Source organism: Corvus cornix, chromosome 3, assembly GCF_000738735.6.
Source record: "Corvus cornix cornix isolate S_Up_H32 chromosome 3, ASM73873v5, whole genome shotgun sequence".
NCBI lineage: Eukaryota > Metazoa > Chordata > Aves > Passeriformes > Corvidae > Corvus > Corvus cornix.
The window spans coordinates 89,829,004-89,856,610 of NC_047056.1; the positions used below are offsets into that span (position 1 = coordinate 89,829,004).

Sequence of the window (27,607 nt, forward strand, 5' to 3'; positions counted from 1 at the left end):
CCCGCGCCGGCTGCCATGCGGCGCCCGGCCCCGCCCCGCCCGCCGATGCCCGCGGGCGCTCCGGCTCTGCCCGCCGCGCTCCCCGCTCCCGGCAGCCGTGCGGGCACGGAGGGGCAGCCCCACTGCAACCATCGCCGCGGCGGCGGCGGCTGCTGAGTCACGGCCTGAATCTCATCCTGCTCCTCCTCCTTCTCCTCCTCCTCCTCCCCCGCGCCGCCGCCTCCCGCCCGGCTGCCGGCTCCAGCAGCGCGGTGCCGGCGGCGATGCCCGCCCCGCTGCCGGGGGGAGAGGCTGCCCGGCGCTGCCCGGCCCCCCGCCGCTCGCCGCAGACCCGCGCACGCACAGGGGCAGCCGGGCGCTTGAGCCATGATTGCCGCGGCTTTCCTGGTCCTGCTGAGACCCTACAGCATCCAGTGCGCCCTCTTCTTGCTCCTGCTGCTGCTGGGGACCATTGCCACGATTTTATTCTTCTGCTGCTGGCACCGCAGGCTCCAGAAAGGGAGGCATCCCATCAAATCCGTCTTTTCGGGTCGCTCAAGGAGCCGAGGTAAGAGACGCTGCCGGTCCCCGAGGGCGGTGGCGGCTGTCCCCGGCCCATCCCCAGGTTTCTGCCGGCGGAGGGCCGCTCTGGCACGGTTTAGCCGGGCAAAGGCTTTAAAGAAAATTCAAGCCGAGCCCAGGACTGCGGCAGCCTTGTCTCCACCCATCCCTTAGCGAAACCTCGGCTAGCGGGAGAGAGGTGAAAGGCTGGGAAACCCCCCAGCCCTCCCCGGTCTGTCAAAGCGCAGCAGAACTTTATGCTGAACTTCTTCCCGATGAATTAAATATAAATGCCGGGCGGAGCTGCCGGCTGTGCCGGGAGGGCCAGACCCGTCCCGGAGTGTGCGCCAAAGGGCGAGTGGCGGGGTAAACCCGTTAGCCGGGGCGAAATGCGAGGTGCAGCTGGTGGAGCCTGTGTGTCTTTCTGCTTGCCTTCCAGATGCTGTCATGAGAACTCATCACTTTCGCTCTGAGGTAATTTATTTAGCACGCAATTTCAAGGTCAGAAGTTGTTCTCTTTACCCGAGTACATATTGTCGTGGTCTTTTGTTAATGAAATCCCATAGTGAACTTTTCATTTTGCATGAAAGACATAATGTCCTCTTTCATTTCTTGGTTTGGTTTTTTTTTCTTCCCAAAACAAAATGAGCTCTTCATCTGTGTTACCCTAACCGGCCTGCCGATTTGTGTCATTCCCAAAGGAATTGGTTACTTGGAGAAAAGCTGTGCTTACCGGACGTGCCAGACATCCCTCTGTCCAAAGGCAGCCCTGAGCCCAGTTATTGACTTCGCGGTAATAGGTGCAGAGCTGGTCGGGTTTGTGACTGCAGAGCCTCTGCTCGCTTTCTTTGCCCACAGCCCTCACCTGCTCCTTGTCAGGGAAGTTGCCCGCTTGACTTGGATGTTGCCGTGGGAGATCCCAGAAGGATCCAGACTACAAGCCTGCTTGGCAGACACCTCAGTGTGTGACTTTGTGTTCAGAGGTCAGGGGAATCAAAACTCTTACATGCCAGTGCTGAAAGTATAACACAAACCCCAGTCACTTCCTAGGGGTTCTGAATGAGGAGCATAATTGCTGGGAAATTATGAAAAATAATATTTGTTTTAGTACCCACTTTGTTTCCATGCTGCCCTGTAGAACTCCTGTCTAGATATTTCTCTTGCCTGGTTTCCTGCTATTGATTTAAGGCATATCTTCATGCCATTGCCTATTATTCTGAAAGCCTTGAGAGAGAGTTTTGCACTCAAACGATATTTTTGTTTTAAATTATTTGCATTTTTCCTTACCCTGCTGTGGGTGTGAAAATTCTCCAATTATGACTAATGCTTTCAAAAGTGTGCATACGATACATTTTTGCAGCATGGTTCATATTGGCAATTAGTTTTAGATTCTTAACTATTTTGAAATTTGTACACACTGACGAAAAGAAGATGCCATAGGGAGTGTCCTATCTTTAAATCATGAAAAGCTTGAGTTTGTTGTTCAACAGTGCTTCAGTAAAGTGAACAAACAAATGTGTCCCTCTGGAAATCAAAATATTTTTTCACTATTTAGTTTATCCAATATGAAATGCTTGATTTCCATGTAAAATTCACTCAGTCCTGAGCCTAGATGGAGATGAAGTTTAATGTTTTGAAATACGTGCCATCCTGCATGGTCACACTTCAAAGGGAAGTTGGCAGAGTAATTTATTTTTGTTGCTTCAGCATGTGGTTATTTGTTTATCATCCAGTCAGAAGTAGATGAATTTAAAATATTTCCTAGAAGAAAAAATATTTCCTAGACCATTTAGTGAAACATGCTAGAGTAATTGTTATATTCTTTCATAATTTTCTGTATTTTGTTTAGATGGAGTAATACTGCAGCTAGTGGTCTAAACTGCCCTTTTAAATAAGTGGTGGAACTGTTTTCCCCTTCATTATCTGATGAGACTTTTGATAGAGAAACGATGACTCATCTGACATCATTAAATTTTCATTTTCCGATATTTTTTCAAGTAAAATGTTATTTTAATTAATCTAATGGAATTCATTAATGAAAAAACTGCAGGCATACTTCTAATAAAAATATTGGAAACATTATCTGAAGCAGAATTTGACATTCTCTATCTATATCATCACAAAACATAATGTACTTCCAACTGCAATGCGCTGTTGGTGAAAGCAAAGCATGATACATGAAAATACAGGTTTTGCATAATCCCCCCTCTCCCCCCACCAAATGAATGTAACATCTCAGCTCCAAGTTTCATAGCACAAGGTGCATCTGCTAGCTTCCACCATGCTTAGTTGTTTGTCAGGTGTAGTCATAAATAGTGTTTCTTAATTATAATAAGAGATAATGAAAAATAGGCTGATAGTAAATAGCAGTGGGTTGGCATTCATCTCCTGAGAGCTGGGTTCAGATCTGACTTCCATCACATGTGAACGTGCAGGTGGTGTAGCAGCAGTGCACAGAGAATTATAATTGCCCTATCTACAGAGCGGTTGGCAATTCCTGCATGATTGACTGCCTGCCAGGAAAGCCTTATATTTGGAAAAAATAGATGTGTGCAAATTTATGTTGAGATCCTTTGCCACAGCCACAGCTCTCATGGTGCATGCCTTCATTGTCTTCACACAGCGAGAACTATTGAATCCTTTTCCTTTAATACTGAACCACACACAAAAAAAATAAGACTGCATACTATGGGAGGGTAGATACAAAATTTGAAAATGTATTCATGATCATTTTCAGCCCTCCTGTTTTAAATTTTATATGCCACTGGTGAATTGAATCCACAAATAGTTCATTTTTGTGGGCCTTGATTTTTAATGTCTCTGCAAAACATGCCTCATTATTATACATCAAAAGTCTATGCAGATATTACTTATTATAGAATGAACTTTAACACTTGACCCCCTGCCTCAAAAGGAGGTAAACTTGCATGAATCATCATGAATATAAAGTAGGTTAAAGTCTGTCTTTGTTAGAGGTGCCTCATACCAGAAAAAATTAAACGGGAAGATGCGAGAGTTTATTGAGATAATACACTGATGTCTCCACCTCCCCACTAACACTCACTTACTACCATCTGAAGTTTGTCAGGCCTAATTTTTAATATATTTTTTATTACTGTCCTTAGGTTCATTATGACTATAGCTGCTCTTAAGAGTCTTCCATTCTCCAGGTACTATAGAAATTTCATGAAGTCACAAAGGAATCACACCCAGAATGGTTAATGTTTCTAATCTCAGGAGACCTAGATATGCCACTGCTTTAAAAAGAAAACAAGTAAATTTCCAACAGAAATATTCATTGCTACATGACACATCAGACTTTGATGTAGTTGTTTGTACTAGTCTTTCTTTATTTTGAGTATTAGTTTTAGAATAAAATGTCTGTGCTGAACTAAAACCAGACCAAAATAACAGTATAACTCAGTGAGAGTTTTACCAAAGTAGGGACCATGATTCATTGTTGGGGCTTTTTATTTTTATTATTATTAAAAATATTAAGACTATCAATAATTCACTAATGCCATTCTTCTTGTGCTCTCTGTAGAAGTTTTTTTTTTCATGAAGTAGAGGAATTTTCTCTGAGTACTTTGTGGGCTTGGTTGGGCTTGATACAATTCAATGTTTATCATTTTATACTTTAGAAAGAGGTCTGAAAGTCTTGTGTACCTTTCAGTTTAAAAGCATTGCTTAATGTGTTGGTGTTTCCACTTCTTGTGATTTAAATTTCTTTCTGAATTAGTTTTCCTTATAGTTGAAGCCTCTGGAGTCATTGGATTATGTGAGATTTTTACCTTTCAATTAAAAGGGAAGTAAGCTTCAAGCCCTTAGGCTGGAAGGAATTAATCTGAATGGTATAATTCTTAATGTCTTTTGATTTGGTGGTAAGAACTGTTGAAAAGGAAGGTTCTCATTCAGGATCTCTAAATGGTTGGGTTTTATGAGATTGTGAAGGGATAATTATGCTAATTGCTAAAGTAGCAGTTTTCATATTATTGGGGAAAAATGACCAGTTTTATAAATCTTTTGCCTGAAATTTTCTCTGAGCTGTACAGTTTTCTTTATCTTACCTTTTATATTACAAATACTATGACTTCAGGAACTGAGGGTATCGGTGTCAGTGGGCAGTTGTATCACTTTGTATTTATTTAATTTTGACTCACATATTTTCAGCAAGTTTCCTATGAATGCTTCCACTGAGACCTACAGGTATAAATCTACTAGGAAACAAATCAGTGGAAGTTTTACAGTCCACTGTAAATTCTGACTTCACATAACCCAGGTGGACCTAAACACACCAGTAAGACAAATAGGAGTTGACACTTTATGAAAAGACTGCCTGGGAGGGCTGGTGGTGTGTGTTAACCATGTCTGTAGCAAAGGAAGAGCATTTGGGTGGTTTGAGTTTTGCAGACCCCACATTTCCATTTTAGTACACCGAACAGTCGCTACAAGGTTGTATACATTCAGTCTATTTTTGTGACAAGACTGGTAGTGAAATAGGTCATCCAAGAATGATGACAATTTTTAAGAGCAAATGGATTTTCTAAATCATCCATTATGGTACAAAGGATGCAAAACTGTAGTACAACAGTCTCCAGGAAATGTATATATTACTTTTTTGACACAGATGCCCAGAAAATTGTTCATTAACTTATCCCTAAGTGTACCTTTGCCATAATCAATGCCCCTTCTGAGGCTGATTGTGAAACAGTTGCCTAAAAATACAGTTTTAGTTATCTTACAAAACAATAATGAATAGTCTTTGAAGAGTTGCACCATAATTCATCCTGTGCTTTGCAGTTATTTATAAACTGCTCCAGATATGTACAGCTCCACTGAAAGAAGAAATCAGCAGACCCTCCAAGCTGAATTTGAGTCTTCTGTTTGATCGGAGGGAGTGCATTCAAGGGGCACCAGAAATGTGCAGGACTAGCCAGAAAAATGCATTTATTCCCCTATTGAAAGGATGTTTCATTGTCTTTATGGAGCTGAATCAGACTGAAAATATTTTATTTTTGTGTTTGACATGATTTTCCCCCAGGATGTTGAAACTATTTTTCCATTAGCTGTCTAAGAGATAAGGAACAGGTTCAAAGGAAAGTAAATCAGAGACAAAAATAAATTGTTTTCTTAGATGTATGAGAGCACTTAGGTATGGGAATGAATGGAGAACTATAAACACAGGTTACACTGTATAAGGACAAATCCTTCTGTCCATTTTTCATAATATATCCATTAATGTGGCCCAGACAGAGTATGGCACACTGAGCTGTCAAATGGCAAACTAGGTATCACTGAGATTTGGTTTTCGATACGTTGTCTGTCCATCACTCTTTGTCAGCTTTAGTCACAGCAGTTCTGCCTTTAGATAGCCAATAAGCATCGGTCTGTGCTGAGGAACAGCCTGTTTGGCAATTGTATCACAAAATATATGGCAATTGTCTGGTTGCTGCAGCCTCTTTAGCTTGAGTGTCTGAGCTAAACTACCTCCAGAGGAGTTAACTTGGGTATTTGTCTCTGTACCACAATGTAGTGTACAAATGCCTGATACATTTATATAGCCTTCTGGTTGTCTGCATCTCTGCTCTGGCTTCTGATGGTCTGCAGAGCTTTGAAATGCTGAGGGGATCTCCTCTGAGCTCCATCAATCACCTGATAAAGTACTGACATTGTGTCATGTCCTCACGGTTCTTTAGCAGGACAGGGAAAACCACTGCATAAAGATACACTACCTCATAAAAGTACTTACTCTTTAGCTTGCCTTTAATACAGTTATGCTAACAAGCTCATGGCTATCATGTAAGTATTTGGATATCCAGGTTTCTCAGTATCTACTGTTATGTGTGGAAATGTGTGTTTTAGATGAGCTGCAGTTCACTTGTGCTGTGTGCCATTTAAATGCACACAAGCACAGCCCTGGTTCCAAGGGGATGCAGGGGGAGCATGGCTTGTGGCTGTCTGCCTGTTAACAGACACATGGTACACATGAACAGAATGGGAACTTCTAGCTGCTGCCTTTTGCCCTAAACTAACCTCAGACTGAAACCATGAATTAAAATAGATGAGGTCATACTTGCAGTGAGCACATATATTACCACATCTCCTGTAGAAACTGTTCTTACACAGACAGAAAGGATCATGCAGGGCTCCATAGATCACACACTGCTCAGAAAAGCTTAATCATCTCCACTGACTTCTCAGTTACTGTAGTTAGATTACAAGGGCGACAGATCAGGTTGTAGATGCTCTCTCAGAAACAGCTCAGCTCTTTAGGCTGAGGGTATTAAATGTAAGAAAGCACCACATGCACAGTACCTCGGGGTTGTGTCTGCTCCAGGGCTGTTATGTGTGTTTTCCTTGGGCATGGAAACCTCACCCACGCTCTCTTCCATTCCCAGACTGTTTTGAGTAGAGGCACCTTTGATATGCTATGGAAGAATGTGCAGAGCACAGAGTGAAGTCACCTTGATGTTTTCATGTAGGATCTGATTCAGCCGAGCTGGCTTTTTGGGGCCTGGCCATGTCAGACATGTGAGGATACCATCCAGAGCTGCAGCCTCTCACCCTGCTCCATGTGCTCTGCAGCCTGGAGGGGTCTCAGGCTCTGGAGAGTGGGCATGTGGGCTCCCCCAGCCTCCCGGGGCAAGGACTCAGCTCTGTGTGGCAGAGATGCTTTAGCAGGTCAGGCTCACAGTGGACACAGCTGATCTTGATCTAGTGTTAGCAAAGCTGCCTTGGTTTTTAGCTTATTCCTTGTGCTTCTGGTTCACCAGGGAGCCTGGGTACCTGTTACCTGGATACTTGTACCCAAAGTGTCAGCCCCTGCTGTGCTCCCTTGTGCCCTACTGCCTTGCACCAAGGAGAGTCAGAGCTTTGCTGCTCCTGACTCATCAGCAGGAATGAAACATGAGTTGCAGCTGAAGTGTGGAAACACCGTATCAGCTACAGAAACTAACTGCACTTGATGTTTGGGCAAAGACACATTTCTTGCAAGTTGTGCCAATGTCCTTATCTCCCCTGTCCACTCAGCTGTTTAAATACAACACTCGACTTCAGGACAGTAGGGTAGGTAGTAGAGCAGACTGAAAGTGAAACACAGATCCTACAGGCTTAATTGACAATTATATAAATTGATAGCAAAAATTATACTGAAATACATAATCGTGTCAGACTGAGGTATTGTATTTATCCTTCTTCCTTGTTCTAGAAAGAACAAAATGATAGAACCAAGTCGAGGCATCATTCTCTTCTGATCTGCTTCCACTGCCTTCCTTCATGTGAAGGTAGGAGTTGGAAAGTGAATTTGTTAGAACAGCATCCCCTTATGCAGCCCAATAAACTCACTGTAGGCATTTACAGCTTATAGCCTATAGGGCTTCTCAGCTGACCTAGTGTTGATGTCTGCTTCAGGATGTGCTGGATGGTTCTTCAAGCCTCACTGAATGCGTCAGTTAAATTTTTTATTGGTGGTAACAGGAACAAAGGCTTGTTCAGGTATGTTGTTGGTATCTGAATCTAGTTATCTTAATAGATAAATGAATTCCAGCCTAGGTATCTTTTTTTAAAGTATATTCCTGCTAAGTCTCTTATCAGTTATGCATCTATGTTATAATTGAAAAAGTACAGACACATCTTCATATGCTGTGGTCGGATAAATCCTACCAGTTTGTGTTTCAAACAAGCACACTGGACAGAAGAGAGTACTTTCTTTGTATTAGATGGTTGACAGTACTGGTATGGTTTAGCAATCTCTGTTATTTCTTATTCAGCTTCTTACCATATTTTTAATATTTAAAGCTAATTCCTTCTGGCAGATCCTCAATGTATACTGGACACTGCCCAAGATGAGGAGACATGATGAGATGGGAAATGGAGGAAGCAGAGCTGGAAAGGTGACATGCTAGGGGAATGCACTAGTATATTTTAAATTAAACCTTCCCTTGCAGACCACTGATCAAGCAGTACACTGATTTTTTTTTTTTTGTTCTTAAATAATTGTTCCCTTCCTACTGTAGGCTTGCAGTGCCCTGAGGTAACAGGGAAGGAACTGGGACAAGCCATCACAAAGCAGCCGTGGAGAGCTGCAAGGCTTCTTGTCAGAGAATGATAGGGCTGTGTGGAGAACAAGCCGGCTTCTGGGGCTTATAGCTTTAGACAGGAAAGAGTATTTAAAGGGTATCTTGAGGCATGACTGGGTGTGCCATTTGGCTATTTGTTTGCAGATCATCAGATTTTCCTAAAGTTACAACTTACCTGTGCTTTGATAGGAATCCTGACGTTATGTCAGGAAAAACCAAATGTCATGCTAAACAGCAGTGTAATATAGCATGGGTTATTAGACACTGTATTCTAAATTCACACCGAAACCTAGCTTCACACAAGGGTTCCTATGTATTTAATGGGGGGCCTGCTTAGGAACTGGAAAGCAGATTATTGATGTTCTATTTCATGAACTCGGTTGTGAAAGTAATCTTGTTCAGGTTATGTAAAAAGCAATTGCTTTAAATGCCTTTGAACATGTGGACTTATCTTGGAATATTACACGTGCCAAATCACAGTCTTCAATATCTGAGAAATGGTTCCAGCACTTCTTAGAGTTTAGATTTTAGAAGATAAGAATAATATCTCCTAAAATAAATATAAGGCATGCAAAGCAGCATCAGTGAAAGCTTGCTAATGAGGGAGTGGAATGAGAAATTGAATCCAAAATCTTATATTTTATGCTTTAAATCCTGATTCAGATCTTTATAGGAGTAACCCTTTGTAAGATTAAAAAAAATTAGTCAAGAGAACCATACCAAAAAAAAGGTTGCAGTCTATTTTTTTAGTTCTGATAGAATCAAAATAGAACGAACGCAGTTGCATCCTCCTTGGGTGTTAGTGAAGTAATACGCTCAGTGAGTGTAGGTAATCTTCCTGTGATCCTGTGATAGAAAATTTACACATTGCATTACTTAGCAATCTTTGCTATAGATATCTTGGGGAACTTAACTTGAATCTTGGATTTTGGGTTGAACTTGCAGAACTGGCAGTTAAATAAATGTTGTGGGGTTTTCTTTGGTTCTTTGTAAATTCAGGATGGAAATCTTTATGGAAGAGGAAGGAGGGAAATAATGCAATCTTGGCCACTTTTTAATTTAAAACCGTTCTTACGACTCAGATGGATAGATATATGCATATATCTACATCTATCTATCTATATTTCTTTTTTTTCTGGGTAGCAGAAAGAATCTAAAATTTCTTGCTTTCAGTGTGCAGGGGAATTTGATATAATAAAGTTATCTAATTAAACCTGTCTTTTTAGTTGGAGTAGGTATCCAACCATAGGGTTTAATTCTGTTTCAGCCTGTCTGTAAAACAGCTGAGAATGCCAGCATCTTGAGAAGGGTTTGACGCTATGCAATGTCTGCAGGCCCTAAGAGGATGTGGGTTGCATAGACCTGAAAGTTTCCAAGCTTTAAACAGTTGGTCACCAACTAAAGACTATTTCTTGAAGGCCATTAGTTGACAATGGTAACAGATGATAATTCTCATGCACATACAACCACTGTCCAAAACCTTAAAAGCAAGAATGCAAAGCTGGACATTCTATCTGAGCTTCTTTTGGCTTTGATATTCATTAACACACCTTAATCTACAGGAATTACTCAAATATCTGCAAAGGCCTTTGCAAACACTTGAGTTCTGCTGTCACTGAATTGTGGCCTAATGCTAGCTAGCACTTTCTCTGTGATTTACTGAAGGTAAACTGGGCTGCAGTCCAGTGCCCACTGAAGCTAATGGAAGGATTTCTGTTGACATTCAGCTGGATATCAGATAATGCACTTTTACTTCTATTGATGTTAATGCTTACTGTCTCTGAGAACCCATACTGGCTGGAAAGGTTGAGTTCCAAGATCAGAATTCTGACAGCCAATATATTCTACATAAAATACTTATACACTGGAAAAAGTGAAAACTGAATATGGTTTCTTATCAAGCATAAAAATAGAGATAACGTGTGATGAAGGCAGTAGGGCTAGTAGAAACTAGAATGGAGAGGAGAAGGATCTGGTGAATTAATACAATTGCACATTAAAAGAATGGAGGAGACAGAGATTTATATCACTAAAGCAATAATGCACACATGAGGTAGCGTTGATGTATTCATATGGTGTTCTTAAAGAATCAGACAAAGAATTGAAAATAAATACAGAAAAACAAAGACAGTGGAAGAAAAAGGTTATTTAATTATTATTAAAAATGTCCTTACCTGTAAATTTAAATAAAAGCAAAAGTTAGAAAAGTTTTTTTGGAAATGTCAAATTCCTGTTTTTATGATGAATAAATTAAGAATGAGAATAAGCAAAAACATAACAAGGATAGCAGAGTATAACATATTTGGTTATCAAATACCAGACCATACTGAAGAAATGGGGCAAATAAATACACATTATGTTGTTAAGAAATGCACGGTTGAGTATATTACAGAGAAAAGTCCTTAGCCACTTTCTTAATTTTTAGGCTTAAGATCTTCAGAAAGGGCCTTTTGAATGACTTTTAACAGTTCAGTGAGGACTACTTTCAGATGTGTAGCCTCATTGGAAAGAAGATGGGATGGGGAGTGTTTAAACAGAACAGAAAAACATGTTCTACTGTTATATAGTAATATATATATTCATACCAGTAATATGAATTTATAAGAGTACTGTATTGAATTATGGGGATCCATCAAGAGTGGTTTCCATGAATACGGAAATATAAAACTTTCACAGGAAAAAAAAGTGGTGGAAGAGACCAGAACCATTTCATGTAGAAGGAGAAAAATAAAAGAAGTCTGATGATAAAATGTGTATGGAATGGTGAATACCATATTGAAGGCGGACCAAAACCTAGTCACCATGGGTCTGATCCATCCTATTTAATTTGTATACTCACAGTATGGATGTCTTTGAGTGGTCAGCTTGGGCTGTGGTTATGGCCAATGGAGAGAAATGGGTGCTGTGAGGGAGCGGTTCTTCTGGCCTGCTGGCTTCGATGGCTCGAAGGGCAACCTGGGGAGGGCATGTCTGCTGATCTTTGGTTAGGGGAAATCCATATGTGTTTCTATAGACAAAAAATGAGTCACTGAATCAGAGTTGTGAAGTTAAAACTTGGCTGGATAAGGTATTTTTTTACTGAGCACCTTACTGTGAAAGTAATTTTACACAGCATACTCTGGCATGCAGTGGCCGGGCTGGCAACATTCATCATCCATTTGGGTATAAAGATAGAATAGGTTCTTTCAATACATTCCAGAGAAAAAGCCAACCAATCAATCAAACAACAAAAAAATCAAACCAAAACCCCCCCAACATTCAGAGAAGACTATAAAGGATGAATTTCAGCTAAAATAGGCTGATCTCCCCAGCCTGTTTCCTCATACAGAAAAGCTCATTTGAGACCAGGTGAGCTAGCCTTTGGCTCTGCACCAGCCTCCAGAGACACCTTTCCATTCCTGTTTTGTAGAGTTTGATTAGGAAGATCATTCTTCCTGGATTCAAACAGACTCTAACTGGAAGAATGCACATAAAGATTTTTGTGGAGTAGATAATTCCAGGTTCAGTTTGCCTTGTGTCTTCCTCTGATATGTCTAAAACTGATTCTGGTGGTTATGTGAGTTGTTTCTTTAAGGAAGGATACTTTAGGGTAAATCTTTGTGCAGCTATTTTGGTATTTGGAAGACAGGTTTTCTAAAAATACATGTTTGAAGTTTTGTTTGGTTTGCCTTGTTTCAGAATGTTACAGGCACAAAAATGAGTCAGGCAGTAGGTTCTGGGAATGAGCAACTCCCTCCCAGCGCAAAGAACAAGAAAAGGTTTTCATTGCCCAGTGACACAGCATTCACATGGTACTGGAAGCTACAAATTGCTTAATGGTGTTAGGGCATCCTCATTGTAATATCCATGTGATTTTAAAATCTCCACCTTTTCCTCAGTGATTTGGTCTCAGGTGGTGTACTGTACTTCCCTAAGCATTTTGTAACACTTTTCTGCTGGTCTGTGGGCACTGATTTAACATCTAAAATAGTGCTGTCTTTGCCAAACAAATATTTGTGTGACTTCCTTGTTTTTTATTTTGATTGCTGTATTAATATGATGTTTTTAATTCTGGGCTAAACTGTGGGATAAATAACACAGATGACACAAAAAGATTCTGTTCATTTCACTGTTTAGAAGGAATCACTGGCCATCCTAATTTTGCACTGAGCATAGGAGTAGCAGCTACCATATGTTACATCACTTTTAACGCCCGTCTTTGTTTTTGATTACCAAATTTTGAAATTTTCCAGATTTGCATCTTTTCTCTGGCAAAGTCTCATTTCAGGAATGAGTAAGCAGTTTGGGTTTTGGTCTAAGGACTCTGCCCTTGTAACTTTATCTTTGTAGATATGGAATTAATTTTCCACCCAAAATCATGATCCTCTGCCTTTATCACATTATAATCCTCCCCACAGCAACCATTTGTGATACTGCAAGCAGATTATGACTTCAAGAGAAGAATAAGCTTCAGCAAACAGGAGCAGATGAGCTCTTAAAGAGATAAAGATCCCATTTTCTTGCTAGTAATAAACAGCAAAAGTGAAAAATACAGAAATATCAAGGTGAAGCATTGTCTATAAACAGATTTTTCTGGAAATCACAGGTGACTTTTTCATATTGAAACATAATAATCAGTAAACCTTGACATATTTTGAGGTGATGCCACTCGGTGAGACAGACTCACATACTTAAATCCCTATTTGGCATGTGTTTCTAAGCACTTTCAGAGCTGCTTAGCTTCTATCAAATTCTTCTGTTACATAAACATACTTTCCCAAAGAGTTTTATCCAGCTAATGGGATGGGAGTGTGGTGAGGGAGCAGTGCAGAGTATATCACAAGGCTTTGGCCAGTAGCCCTCACATGTAAATAAAACATAATGCATTTAACATTTAGAAAATCTGTCCTGATTTCAGAATTTGGAACAGATTTGCTGGGTGTTTTGGTCTCTTAAGGAATATTTGCACTTACTATGGAATAATCCCTCATGCACACTAGCATTTTTTTCTAAAAGAAAATTTCTACGAGCAGTAAGCTCTGCAATAGTAGGCTCCATGAGCTGTGTTTTTCCCTGTTATTCTGAATAGTCCCTAGTATCATGTTGAATGATACATTGTAAGTATCTGTTAGCTATTTTACAGTGTAGAAAGGAAATGAAGCAGTAAGCTTTCCCACTGCAATAGTGTGGCAGAGTCTCACATTTATGTCTTTGAATGTTTGGAAATCCTTCTAAATCTGCTGGCTGCAGTGGCTTCCACTGTTCCACGGCTTGCTTTGGTTGATATCGACAGGGTCCTGCTCCCATTCAGATATGGGGTGTCAAGGTCTGTCCTTACCTATAGTCTGAATGATTCTATTGCTTCAGTAGAGTAGGAGGGATCATAAAAAAAGATTCAAGAAATTTTGGCTGTACCTTTGCATCAGATGTATTTCACAGCCCTGATGCACCGCATACATGAACCTCCCAGACTGACTAAGTAGATTTGGGCTCTATTTCTGTCCCTCCTCTCCAGTGTTCATGTGTTGAAGGTTGTTACTTGGAAGTTACTTCACCTTCACTTCTACCTTTTTACATTATCTGTTGCATGCAGTGTGTATTTATAGCAATTACTAGCATGTCTATGTAAGTGTGCATTTGTGTCTTTTGGCCATTTAAGGGTATATTTACTTAACAGAGAACACCTTTAAACAATGAAGATAGCTGTTTGTCTGTCTGAGTGTCCAGAACAGACTGTTGCTGTCTTCCCTTGCAGTCTCATGAACATTAGAGGAGGAAATCCAAATTTCACAGAGCCATACTTTTGATGGTTTCAATTTACCAACATAACAGCATTTTAGCATAACTCTTCTGAGATGATTTCCTAATTAAAACAACAACAAAAAAGGCAAAACAAATCATAAAACCCGAAAGCTAATGGAAGGGGGGAGAAAAAGAGCAGCAGATTTATACGGAAATGTACTGCTCCCACTAGTTTTCTGCTGGCAGGAATTCAGGATATTTAGATTCACAGCATAGATTTCTGCAGTTTTATCTAAAATCTAACCTTGCAGAAGTTTGATTCTAAAATGCTGGCTTTGTTGTGTAATGACTTCAGTGAGGTATTCTACTAGAAGAAAAAAAGAAAGTAGAAAATTAGGAATTCCTGCATCTATTCTTGGTTTTGAAAAGAAATACAGTCCTTAAACTGCAGACTGTTACTAAGGATGTAGATTTGGCTCACTTGTTCTGAAAGCTGATGCGACTAAGTGAATGAATATTTACAACTTGGCCAAGTTTAATATCAACCAACATTGTATTCAGTACAAATGGCCCTTGTCAGACTTGTGCATGCTCCTGAGGGGACTCAGTGAAATGAGAGAATGCTCATTGTAAATGCTCTGCAGGTAGCAATAAAGGGATAGCATTATACATGTTGCCATTAAAGGAATGAAATTCTGTAAGGCCATGAGCCATTCTGGATGATGCTCAGAGGTTTTCCCAGAAAGCCTCTAAAAAGCATTTCTGACGGGCATTTTTTCCTGAGTTTATTAATTTGGCCAAATACACTCATATTTCTGAGGTGATATAAATTGTTGCCACCTACCAATTTTTCTTCACTTTCATTCTCAGAAAAGAAGTCCACATTTTCAGCCCATGATCCCTAAAACCATTTCTCATGAGGCCAAGAATTAACCTGGAAAATTTTAATTATAAATTTTAAATTAGAACTTTTTAGTTATAAATAACTAAAAGCGTGAGCTTATAAAGAAAAGCAACAGGAGTTAGTGCTACTGGCTGTGTCTATAATACATATAATTGAGCAATATAGATCAAATGTGATATTAACAGCACTTGGCAGCATCTCTTTATTGTTACATGCAGTATATATGGACATTATGTTAATTTAAGGTGAGCATGCCTGTACCTTGAGTTGTTCAGATCCTGTGTGATTTGCTGTTGTTACACAGCTCCATTCTGGGAGATGCCAAACACGATGGTGGCTTTTTCTCTTACAGGGCTTTAGATCAAGTCCTCGCCATGCCAGAAGACGCGTAACACCTCGCCTGGAGGAAACACAGCCTATAGTGGAAGCTCACCATCTAAGTGAGCAGGAAACTTCTGTAAGAAAAAGAAAAATCAAGAAAAGCAGCCGGGTCCAACCAGACTTTTACCATTCTGTTCAAGTTACCCCGACTCGAAAACCTGTAAGTATTCTACCTTTAGGGATAAACAGCACTCAAAGTATATTAGAGAGCACTCAGAGTATATTACAGTCATGTAATATAATTCTAATTTTTGGGCTATTCATATTCTATTCCTTGATTTAAAAACCTTTTCAGTTCTCATATTCAGCAGCAAATCCAGATGAAAGTTTGTAAGACTGTATTTAATGTTGATGCATAACTCTAAAAAATAATCCAGTCCTGCAAAAGGGGTTTCTGAATTTTGATTTTTTAATTTAATATTTAGACTATAGACTATAATCAAATTAGATATTTCATTTGATAGTTTTATAGTGATTTTTCTTAACAGGTTTTTATAGCACATGTGCATTTTACTGAAATTCTGTACTCAGGTTTATCAGTGATGCTATGTACCAAGTATCATTACTGGATCCAATCTTGAAGTCTCTTCTACTTTATACACTATTTACAATCTTTCTGCTCAACAAAACTTAGATCAAATCTCAGAATTCTTTGCTCCTCAGTTTGATTTGCACACAGTTCTTTTAATACTCATAACCTACTTTTAGTGTGGAAATACAACAGTTTGTTGAAACACACAGTTCATAAGGTAAATTTGTGTGAAGACCTATTCTGTCCTGAAGGTATAATGCATTTCTCTTTTTAATGAGAGCTCATTGCTTTGATACATTTTCTGACTAACTTTTCTGTGCTTATATTAAGGGGCTTGAACAACTTCTATAAAGTTAGTATTATTAAAAAGGTAACTATTGAGCATACCCTAAAAAAGATTATCTTGAAGTTGCTAGAACCTAACAACCTTCCTGGACTGCTGTTAACTGAGCACCAAGAATTATCAGTGAGCTCTGAAGATGGCTTGAGGAAGCATTCCTTAGTGGAATTACATTGCCTGAGAGCAAAAAACTGGTGCAAAGAAAACCATAGCTGCCAATAACTGCCAGAATTTTTGCCTATGACCTGAATTTGTTTGTCTGCTTTCACTTCACTACTCCCCATTTTCCTCTGTTCTCTCATGCTTCTACTCATGATTTATTTTACACTGCTCATGCTTCTGTGGTTTAATTTTATCTGATGGATCTGTCTTCTACTCTTCTTAAAGGATCTGCTGTCACTTTCTTCTCAACCATCTCCCTTTCACTCCCATCCTATCTTACCTTCTAGACTACTTGTCTGGCTCTGTTACTAGGTCTCCAGCCTTCCACCAGGCTCCCTCTGTTCATTATTTCCTTCTGGTCCTTTCCCTGCTTCATTGTCCTTCCTTCACCTCTTCCATCATCAACCCTTTTTTTCCATACCACTCCTGGTTTCCTTTTTTTATTCCCTTTTTTGTTTGATTGACCATACTTTTTTCCATGGTAAGCCTATGCCAAGGGTAAGCCTGCCTGTCACTGCTGAGGCTATAACCAATTGCCACTGATTACCAACGTTGGAAAAAGAGCATCAGTGCTGCTGAATTAAAGAGCTAACACTGTAGAAATGGTGTAAGCAGCAAAACAAGCATTGAAGAATGGATTAGTTAAGCTAAGAAAGCCCTGCTTTTTCCCAAAGTCAGTAACGTGTCAGGAACTTCAGGACCAGCAAAAGAAAAGAAATGTGTAAGAATAGAAGATGTGCGGTGTTACTATATAACTTCACTTTCGTATCATTTCATGTGTCTACTGTCTGCTAAAATCCGCCACTGAAACAATAATAAATCCCAGATTTAGAGAAAACTTCTCTCAGTGCTGCCACCATTATGTCACTTCCCAGAAATTGCTTTTGCAGTATATCTTTTATACAGTTATATAGTTCTTCTGATAGCCTTTCCTTCTACTACCTTGATGAACTCACATTTCTAAAAAAAAAAAAAAAAAAAAGAATAAATTATCTTTATTAGAGTACAATCCAGAAAACATAAGTCACCAATTTAATTTCTCATGGACACTGTAAGTTATTCTGAGTGTATTATTAATGCCATGGTGACAGGGTGAGTAAGGTTTATGCCATTGCTATGACAAATCACTGCAGTGTTGTGAAGTTCCAGGCAGTTGTCAGGATGTCCATCCTGTAGTTTATCACATCTTCGTCCCACTTAGTCTCAATGTCTTGAAGTTGAGAGACTTTTGACCTTCATCTTTGTACAGTTTTACATGATTCAGTGCCAGAAATGCTCTTGTTAATCTGCATAATTTCTTTCCCCTTTTCCCCCCTGTTATTCCTAGCTCTGCCCACTTGAACCACTCTAAATAAATAATCTGTCATCTTGATGTTTACATTATGGCCATATTCTGCTTAGTCATCACTTGAAAAAAGTAATGTATGGTATCTGCTAACCAGAAGACATGATTTCTCCTCATAAAGCTGTTCTCCTTTTTGTTTTTTCCTTACTCATGCCTTTTTGTCCCTATTTTCTGACAAGAAAGGTATCTCCAAAGTAACTATAAAAGAACCTTATGGAAAGCATTTTCTTTGTTCGAGGAAATTTTAAGTCCTGAAATATGTTAGCCTGTGTTGTTGTCATATTAAGATACAGGCATAAAGACTTTTCAGATATTTAATTTAAAGCTTTGGTGGATATTTCGATGCTAGGCTTTCTTATTCTTGCTAATTTAGACTATTTTGTATTTGGTTGGGTTTGTTGTGTCTAAATCTTGTTTTGCAGTTTCCTAGCTGCTGCTATAATTATCTGAATTTGCTTGTATTATTTCTTACTTCCTGCATAGCAATTTGAGATCTTTCCAGTATTGTTCCTGATCTTGTCAGAACTAAATTAGTTGTAATTGTTTGGATAGGAGTACTCCCGCTGAAGACAATAATTGCTCCACTTGAATATGTACATGAGGAGACGTTTGCAGAAATAGAACATTTGTTTTCTCTGAAATTTTAATTGTTTTTTCTACACCTTCCAGGTCATTAATGGGGACATTAAATATATTTTGTGCTAATATTGATCCTTGCCAAGCAAAATTTATAAGGCATTTTCACTTTTATTCATCTTACTCTAGTGCAACATGAACATAGTGCGGTGGCTCACCCTTTTAGGGCACATTGTTATATCTCATGCCCTGTAGGTCACCCTCTCATTGGTGGCTGTATTATTTGGGCTGACATTCTCTATAGGTGACAGTTTTACATCAGCTTCATATGGAGGAGAGTACAGATACCTATTGCTGAGGTGTACTTTGAATTTTTGAACACAATGAAGCACTCTTGAGAACAAACAACTGTGGTTTTTAGGGTGATTACGTACAAGTCAAGGGAGTGTTACATATTGCTCCTTTCACAAACTGGGTACCTGATTCTCTATAGGTAATTACATTTTCTGAAGGTGTGGAAGGATGTCCCAAAGTCTCTTCTTGTGAGCTTGCTGCTGTCTAGTAATACTTCTCCAGGGCAGATTTTAAACTGAGGGTTCTATTACAAGCATTTTGGAAATATTATCTATATTTTAAATAGCGGTCTGCTCTGAAGCAAAGTATAAAATGCTGAAAATTATTAATAGGTGGCCTTGAGTTTTTGTAAACACATGTGGCTTCTGAGCTGTGGGGTCAGTTAGATGTACAGTTCTGCCAAAAAATGTTTGTATATCTATGAACATAATTGAAAAGAGATGCTGCCAAAGCAGAGTCTTTTAACATCTCTGTTGTTAAACAATTTGAAGGGCTCCTAAACTGACCCACTCATGCAGCCACCAAGGATTATTTATGATCATGAGATGTGGTACCAAAATTTGCACTTCTGTTTGTCATGATCACTCTAAGACATGTGGTAGATGAGACTACAGAGACTGGGTCATAAATAAACTTATTTTCTTCACTTTCAGATGTGAAAGCCCTCTTTCTACTCAAAAGTCTTGTACTTTACACATCCAAAGATGGTCTATTTTGCCCCAGAACAGTAGCAACAGCATATAATGAGGTGATTATCTACTGAATAGTGTTACAAAAAAAAGTATCTCTGAAGTAACCTACAAAGAATAAACTGATGACAAATAATCTCAGAAGCACTGCTGATTGTAGGTATCCCTCAGAGTCTCCTAATTTACCTGTTTCTAATTATTTTGAAGACCAGCCTTTGCTGAAGCAATTTATCTCCTTAGGGGTGGGTGCAGCATTGCTACAAGTCAGTACAAGGAAACCAGAAAGAGGTCAGATGTCTGGGAGGTCACATGCGAAAAAAACCTGATGTGAGCAGCTTCATTTGGCTCCACTGAGACTAATCCCATGGCTGAAGTGAAACTTGCACTGTAAAGACCCTGATGAAGAAACCATGAAAGCAAAGTTTGATCAATTTTTAATGCATGTAAAGCCATAAACTGTCCCACTCATGGTCTTTTCAGCTATCCTGGTCTTTACTTATATGTGTTTAACCCTTAAAACTTGTGGGAAAACCAGTATTAGAATTCTGTATGAAAAACACTTAGGAGTTTTTTTAAACATCTGATCCCAAATAAGTTGTAGAAGTCTCAGTATTTGTTGACACCTTACTTGAGAATAATTTTTTTATATGGATAAAGTTGTTCTAGAGGGCTTTTTAGCAGTTTTTAATATATCTCATTAAATAATATCCATTTCATTAATTTCCATTTATTCTTACTCTGATGTTATATATTAATTTTCCAATACCATGATGTCCTTTACATGCTATTTGAATGACCTAAAACATATGAGATGCAAAAATTGCCCAGCACCCTGCACAAGACTTGGTTAATTCCAACTATTAGCTATTTAATCTATAGATTGCATTCATATCTTCTCTCTTTTGGAGACATCTGCTCATGCTGGATTGTGTCTCCTGTGAATTGCATTTAGAAGCAAACTTGGCAAAACATTATCATACCATCTTTCAGCATTTTTATTAACATTAAATTAACGTTCTCAAACGTATGACAAAGCTGTGAGCTGTCAGATTCTGCATGCATGTGTGCACACACACATGCATGGGTCCTCTTTCAGGACAACCTGAGCACAGCCATAATGAAGAAACAAAGGGAACATGTGAATTCTTATAAAAAGGGAAACAAAACCTGCATTTTTCATTTCATTTTTAAGACTGCTTTGGTTTAACCTGGCAGGCAGCTAAACACAAACAGCACCACAGAGCTGGGAGTCTGCCCACTCTCTCCAGTAGCATGGGGGAGAGAATGAGAAAAAGGTAAAACATGTGGGTCGAGAGAAAGTTTAATCAGACAGAAAAGGAAGGGAAAATAATAATAATTGTAAAACAATGTACAAAACAAGTGATGCCCAATGCAGTTGCACGTCACCTGCTGACTGATCCCCAGCCAGTCCCTGAACAGGAGGCTGCCACCCCCAGGCACCTCCCCCCAGTTTTGTTGCTCAGCATCATGCCATATAGTATGGAACGTCCCCTTGATCAGTCGGGGTCAGCTGTCCCAGCTGTGTCACCTCCCAGCTTCTTGTGCAGGGAGGGCAGCATGAAAAAGAGTCATTGATGTAGTGTCAACCCTGCTCAGCAACAATTAAATCATCAATGTGTTATCAATATTATTCTTACCCTTAATCCAAAACATGGCACTGTACCAGCTTCTAGGAATCAAAATAACTCTACCACAGCTGAAACCAGGACAAACACTTAAAATATATTGATGAGAAGCTCCTGACAGTTTATTAGGTGATGGTTTCATAAAGTTTTAAACAAGATTTAAGCATCTGGTGATCTTAAACTTTTTAAAAATACCTCAAGGCACCTATTTTAGGTGCTAGGATCTTTGCAAATATGACTATTAATGCTAAATCCAGTCATGTTTGAAACGAAGAGAAAGCTTTCTGTGGCCATTGGGTTGACTTTGAAGTTAGTTCTTTTTCCAGGCATACACATGTCTACCAAGAGACTGTTTACATCTCTTTTTTGGACTACTGTGTTTTATTACTTTTCTGATAGCAAGTAATTCCTCACTGATAAATTCTTCATAAACAGTTTTGCCCAAAGAGTTCATTTTCCTGCTGTTCTTCCATCTTCTATGACCTCCTCCCTTGCTGCCTGCTCCCAATTTCCTCTTGGCTGCTTTTCCCTCTCCACCCTGCAGCTCATCCATTGCATTATAGCAATTGCCTGTTTCTTCCACTCCTTTTGCCCAGCTCCTAGGCAGTTTAGGTTTTTGAAGGGATTTCTTAAAGGTGTATTGCCATGGGTTTCACTAGGCCAGGGAGGTGATTGCATTACTATGTTAAAACTACTTTTTCCTAAAACACAACAGTGATATGTTAAGAATTAGATCTGGGATTTAAAATTATTGCTGTCTTTCTACTGATTTTTTTGTATAGGTGAGTTACTACAGCTATCAAGCACAGTACAGAAGAAACAAGTTAATTGCAATAGTGCTAATAATTGATGACACATGTATGGAAAAAGACATAGAAATAAGCATAGCAGTAGCAGTACAAATCTGCATTTAGAACACTTTAACTGACTTCAGTTAAATGCTAGCTCTTGTTTGGAGTGTTAAGGTCATTTGAATTGATTGTCCCCTGTGGTGGCAGATCATGCTTGTTCTGAGTGTATTTACTTAGATTTAAAGTTATGTGGTTGAAAATTGCATCAAATCTGTGTTATTTTTCTGTATACCATTGCAAATCATCCTGTACCTGTGGGCAAAGCCCTCTAATATAGCAGGATTTGTCTTGATAGGTGAGCTGATTCCATACCATTTTTATTTTGTCTGAGTCAATTTTCATTCCCAGGGCAAACGCTTATTTAGTGAAAATGGGATGAGAGCTTAAACCAGTCTAACTCTCTTCAATCTAAATTGTTCAAAGAGGGTCAAAGTGCACCCTTGGTCCTTGGAGCTGAAGCTAACTTGCTACTAAATTAGAAGTGAATGAGAGAAAATATTCTTCAACTGTTTTTTCAAAGAAATAGAGTTGTAAAATTCTGACTTGAAAAATGTCTAATAATTTTTTTTTGCCACTGTCATTTTGCCATGATTTCTATTAACTAGGATTTTGTGTTCATTGATAAAATTTTACTACATGCATGCAGCATAGCCTCACAGAGAAATTAAATTTTTAGCTGTTCATAATTTTTCTTTTTTAAATCCCAGTGTCCTTCTGTGAGAGCTAGTAATAGAAACCTAAGCTGCTAAAATGTGCTAGCAGTCTTAACTGTAAGAAGAAATGTTTTATGTATGTGATTATAAATGGTAAATTCTGTACAGTAGCTGAAAGCAGGTTAAAAAAAATTAATCAGTCTGATCTTGTTGATAATGTTGTTTGCACAACTTAAAATGACCAGTAATTGTCTCACAGATGCATAGTAATTATAGCTCAAGTGCAGATGTTTCCTTTTCCTTCACTGCCACAGGAGTCACTCTTCAGAGTTGTATTGTGTAACATCCTACTGTGGCACATAAAAGTACATCTTTATATAGCAGGGACTCCCTTATCCATTTGTATTTATATATAACACTACACATGGGTGTGATGTTAAAAGAATAGTTTGGCAGAGGCAAGTATTCAGATATTATGAAGCGCTGGAATTAAGGTTACACGTGCAGTTTTATTTCAGTGGATTATGCATCTGCGTTGTCATACAGGCTTTAATTGTATGATGGTGGTACTGGTTTTTCACAGGATGTACTCTGCATTCATCATAGGGTGGAAGTGCTCTTAGGATGACTCTTATGTGTAGGAGTTCTGCTGCAGAAGTTGTAAAGCGTATAAATGAATAAAACAGGAGATTGCAGGAAGACAGGATCTCTTATTTCTTTTAAAAGAGTGCTGCCTTGGAGGTTGAAGGGTGGGCACAAGGTCATTGTAAATGAACTCAACAGCTGGTTTAAAACATTTTTTTATCTTCCATTTTCTAAGTGCCTGAATCAAAGCATGTGGTTTGGTTTATAGAAGTTCTCAAGCTGCCATTCACCACTGAACTCTGTGTGTGCTGTAGTCTGAGTATTATTGATACGTAATTTTAATAGCTCTTAAAAGTCAGATCGCTGGCATCTCGATTTGACCTAGGTAAAAAAATTGACCTCCTGGTTCAGTTTGCATCCTGTGTAATTGGGATTGAAGCATACTACTGTAGTGATGAGCACCACAAAACAGTCTATTAAATAACAGTTCCTCCTTCACAGCAGTATTTGAAGAACATGAAGTAAGTTAAGTTCTAGGGCTGCTCATTGAACTGAGGATAACAAACAAAATACTGAATAACTGTTTCTGGAGTAAATATCACCAATCATTTGCCCTAAATAAGAGCAAGACTTTTATTGAGACCATTACTGAGAGTGTAATAGTATATGATCACATCATTATGACTACAGCATAATATACAAATAAACAGGCTGAACCAAGGCTGCATGGTGAACCTTAAGTCTGGGATTTGGAAACATTTTAGTACTTAACTTTTCGGCCTTAAGAAAAGTATTTTAACAGGAACTTTGTGTTTAATTTCCTACTGCTGTTAAAAACAAACTGGAAAAGCTCTGCTGTGCAGCTCACTGGCAGGTTTTGACACTTCGACTACAGTATGGAAAATTCTGTTGGATTTCAGGGAGAGACTGATGGCATTTGTATTCCTCATATGAATCAGTAACACAGGGGAAGAGGTATTTTTTTTTCTAGAGGAACTCTCAGATATTTGCTCATGGCCGGAGTTGGGGTGAAATTTCCCTTTCCTTCCAGAGTCCTTCGGGGAATGTGCTTTCCTGTGCTCATTCTTCCCAAGTGTGGCTCTTTCTGCCCTGTCTCCTCCAGCCTGCTCCTGACCTGCCTCTGCCCACTGCTAACTCCTTCCTTGCTGGCGAGTCCTCACTCCTCTGCTGACCTTGGCCCCTCTGCTCTTGCTCTGTCAGTTCTTGTTTCACTCCTTCATGTCACAGCTCCTCCCAGGTCTACCGGTCAGTCCTCTCATTGCTCTGAGGCACTTGTTCAAGCAGTCTCTTTGATTTCTGTGCCTCCCTGCAGCCTCTGGTTGCATACTCCATTCCTTGGCTCTTGTCTGTCTTCTCTGAAACGTTCTCACACACAGTTCATACCCTCCTTGTTCATTAAAATACCTTGTTCAAAGCCTCTTGCTGAGGCAGTACCAGTTTCATGCCAGCATGTCAGATCCTTAGCTCTCCCCCAGTGCACTTCCTCCAGCGCTGATGGTTACTAATCCCAGCAGTTACCTTGCAGATCTGTTTCTCCTGTAGTCTTTATCCACAGAGTCTGCTGCTCCCTTGAATGCTTTTCAGCTGCGGCTCCCAGACTCTGACAGGCTCTGTGTTTGTCCCTCAGGCTGTCAGTCCCAGTGTGTTTCTCCAGCCCTTTCCTCCAGCATGCCGGTTCCGGTGTTTGTCCTCTCTACATTCACATCATACGGCTTCTTCCTCTTGCTGGCTGAGCACGGCTGAGCGAGTCACGGAGAGCAGAAAAGAAGCAGCCTCCTGCCTCTCAGGTCTAGTGCCTGCCCCCCCTGCTCTCCATGCCTCTTGTCCACACTGCCATCAACCTGAAACCATGGCAAGCAACGATTAAATGCAAAGATTAGTTTTTCCTCTGGATCTCCAAGCTGGAAGGATCCTGGTCAGCTCCTTGGTGGGGATGGTAGGTGTCCCAAGGGTGGAGGTAAGAGCTGTGAGGGTGAAATTTGCTTGCTCATTCTGTGATGGTGGGGTATTGGTCTGGAAGATCTAAAGAGATCTGAGAGAGTCTTTGTTTAGGGGGTGCCAATCTGAAGGGATTTTAGATTATACATTGAAGACATTTTAATTGGGGAATTTGAACATGGCCTTGTTTAAAAAAATAAACTTGGTAAAATAACATTGGTAGTTACCTGAACACTAGGAATAGTTAAATCAAACTATTTACCTTTGCAAAGAAGAACTAGCAGGTGAGGAGAGATTAAAACAAGTTAACTTGCTCAACAAAACCAAAAAAAAGGTGAGAGGAGATAGAATGCAGGCTATGAATACACTGGGGAAGCAAAAAGGTTATTTAAGGAAATGAACGTTGTTGTTGCAAAAAAACCCCAAAAGACCAGGAATAAGGTTGAGGTGGCAACTAGAAGATCACTTGTAATCAAGACAGCAGGAGGTTCTGCAGCAGTTTTCCTGTCAGAGTAGAGAGATCAAACTCAAACTTTAAAAGCTTTACTTTATACTCCCTGATGTCAGGCATAGCAGATGATATTTATACCTCAAAGACTTATCACTCTGACAAATGTAGGCAGATTTTTAACAAAGATGGCAAAAGACTTATGTCTAGCTTAAAGCATATTCATATTTGAAGTATCCATCCCAAAGCCTCCAGTCTTCTCAAAAAAGATCACTGGGATATTTTTTACTGTTTACAAGTAACTACTGGATGTTTTCATAATCTTGCTCTCAGACTTCTCAGTCAGCCTTTGACTAAAAATTGTAACGAAAATTAAGCCTTGGGAAGGGAATATTTTCAAGCAAACTTAAGGAAACTAAAAATGGATTTTATAAGAGAAAATCTCATAATTTAATTATTAATAGTATGTGTGTAATTATAAGAATATGTATTTTCATATAGTTAAATGTTGATTGATTGCTGGATTGCTTCTTCAAATTTAGTTCTAAAACATGGAACTGAAACAGTCTGAAAACTTGTTTATTTCTATAAGGAGAGAAACTTATAAGTCAGGAGTGTTAACTGTTATTACTAAAAGCAGAACATCAGTACTACTGTTTTAGATTTTCTTCATGCCATTAAAAAAAAAATTCTTCTACGTCCTCTTTTTATTTTTTCTTGAAAACAATCTATGCCCATCAGAGGTTCAAAAGCTACTTAGAAATTTAATTTGCTCTTTGATTTCCAGAGTGTTTCCATACTCTGCTATACCTTCTATAGCAAGAGTAATTTACTTTGCTATTAAAACATAAATATATAATATAATACAGTCCACAATGAAAGGTTTAGGAGGTTGAGAAAAGGATTTGAAGCTAGATGATTTATTCCAGACTCTTCCTCTGTTACTTGATTGGCCTTGTAGGTGTAGTAGGCAGAATAAAACTCTGTGTGCCTTCCTCAAATCTTAGTTATTTTGTCATGTTATGTTCTTTTGTGTCTGGCAGCCCAGGGGGATCAGGGTCTGCCATATCTGAATAAAAACAAAATAGCTGCAATTAAAAATTAACGCAAAATTTATTTTTACATAATGGGAAGTTTTTTTACAACAGTTACATTCAAAAGTCATGTAAGGTATATACATTTCTTATACAGAAATAATTCATCATTGTGAGAACATGAAATACTGATATTTTAGGTATTAATATAGGAAGCATTAGTTTTGAAACAAGATAAAGATAATTATAACAGAAGAGCACTGATATTTTCCTGATGGTTTTAGCATAACAACTAATAAAATACCTATTCTCCATGCTGTAACTTCTCAGATACTCAGAGCTCAAAATATTATTTCCACATCTGCAAAATCTTCAGTGCCTTTCTGTTGGCTTCTATAATGTAGGTAAGCTCTTCCAAGATTAAATCCTGCAATTCATATTGAAAAATGAAGTAGAGGAAATAGATGAGGAATAAAGGAATGGATTTAATACATAACATATCATGGCTGTCGTGTTGATGATATTATTAAAGTGACATTCAGAAAGAATCCACATTTTTATTAGCAGTTTTACTAAGAAGCTTTTCAAAAGAACTAATGGCTTTGGCACAGTTATTAAACTGAATATTGTTTGGCCCCACTTGCATGCAGGTCTTGGTTACACTGCAGGAAGTATGCCTTGCTTTTCAACATATTCATTTGAAAAAGAAAAAATAACAAGCAGGTTTTCCTTGCTCAGCAACATACTTGCTTTTCTCTCTGATGACTATCTTCCTTGGTGGATGTTGCTGAGATCTGTGAAGATTGCTT

At 39.0% G+C, this 27,607-nt stretch overlaps 1 protein-coding gene across 8 annotated transcripts in view; it reads left to right on the forward strand.

Annotated features, from left to right (window-relative positions):
- Positions 1-338: 338 nt before the first annotated feature.
- DST (dystonin) overlaps positions 339-27,607 on the forward strand; it is a 292,238-nt gene continuing 264,969 nt past the window's right edge. For 3 of the 8 annotated variants that reach the window (XM_039568021.1, XM_039568030.1, XM_039568022.1), the window contains exons 1-3: positions 341-547; positions 980-1,014; positions 15,596-15,784. In XM_039568021.1, coding sequence (XP_039423955.1) covers positions 367-547; positions 980-1,014; positions 15,596-15,784 — 405 coding nt within the window. In that variant the 5' untranslated portion in view covers positions 341-366. Of the gene's footprint in view, positions 548-979; positions 1,042-15,595; positions 15,785-27,607 lie in introns of all 8 variants that reach the window. The other 5 variants (XM_039568018.1, XM_039568020.1, XM_039568033.1 and 2 more) reach the window with 5 other exon arrangements.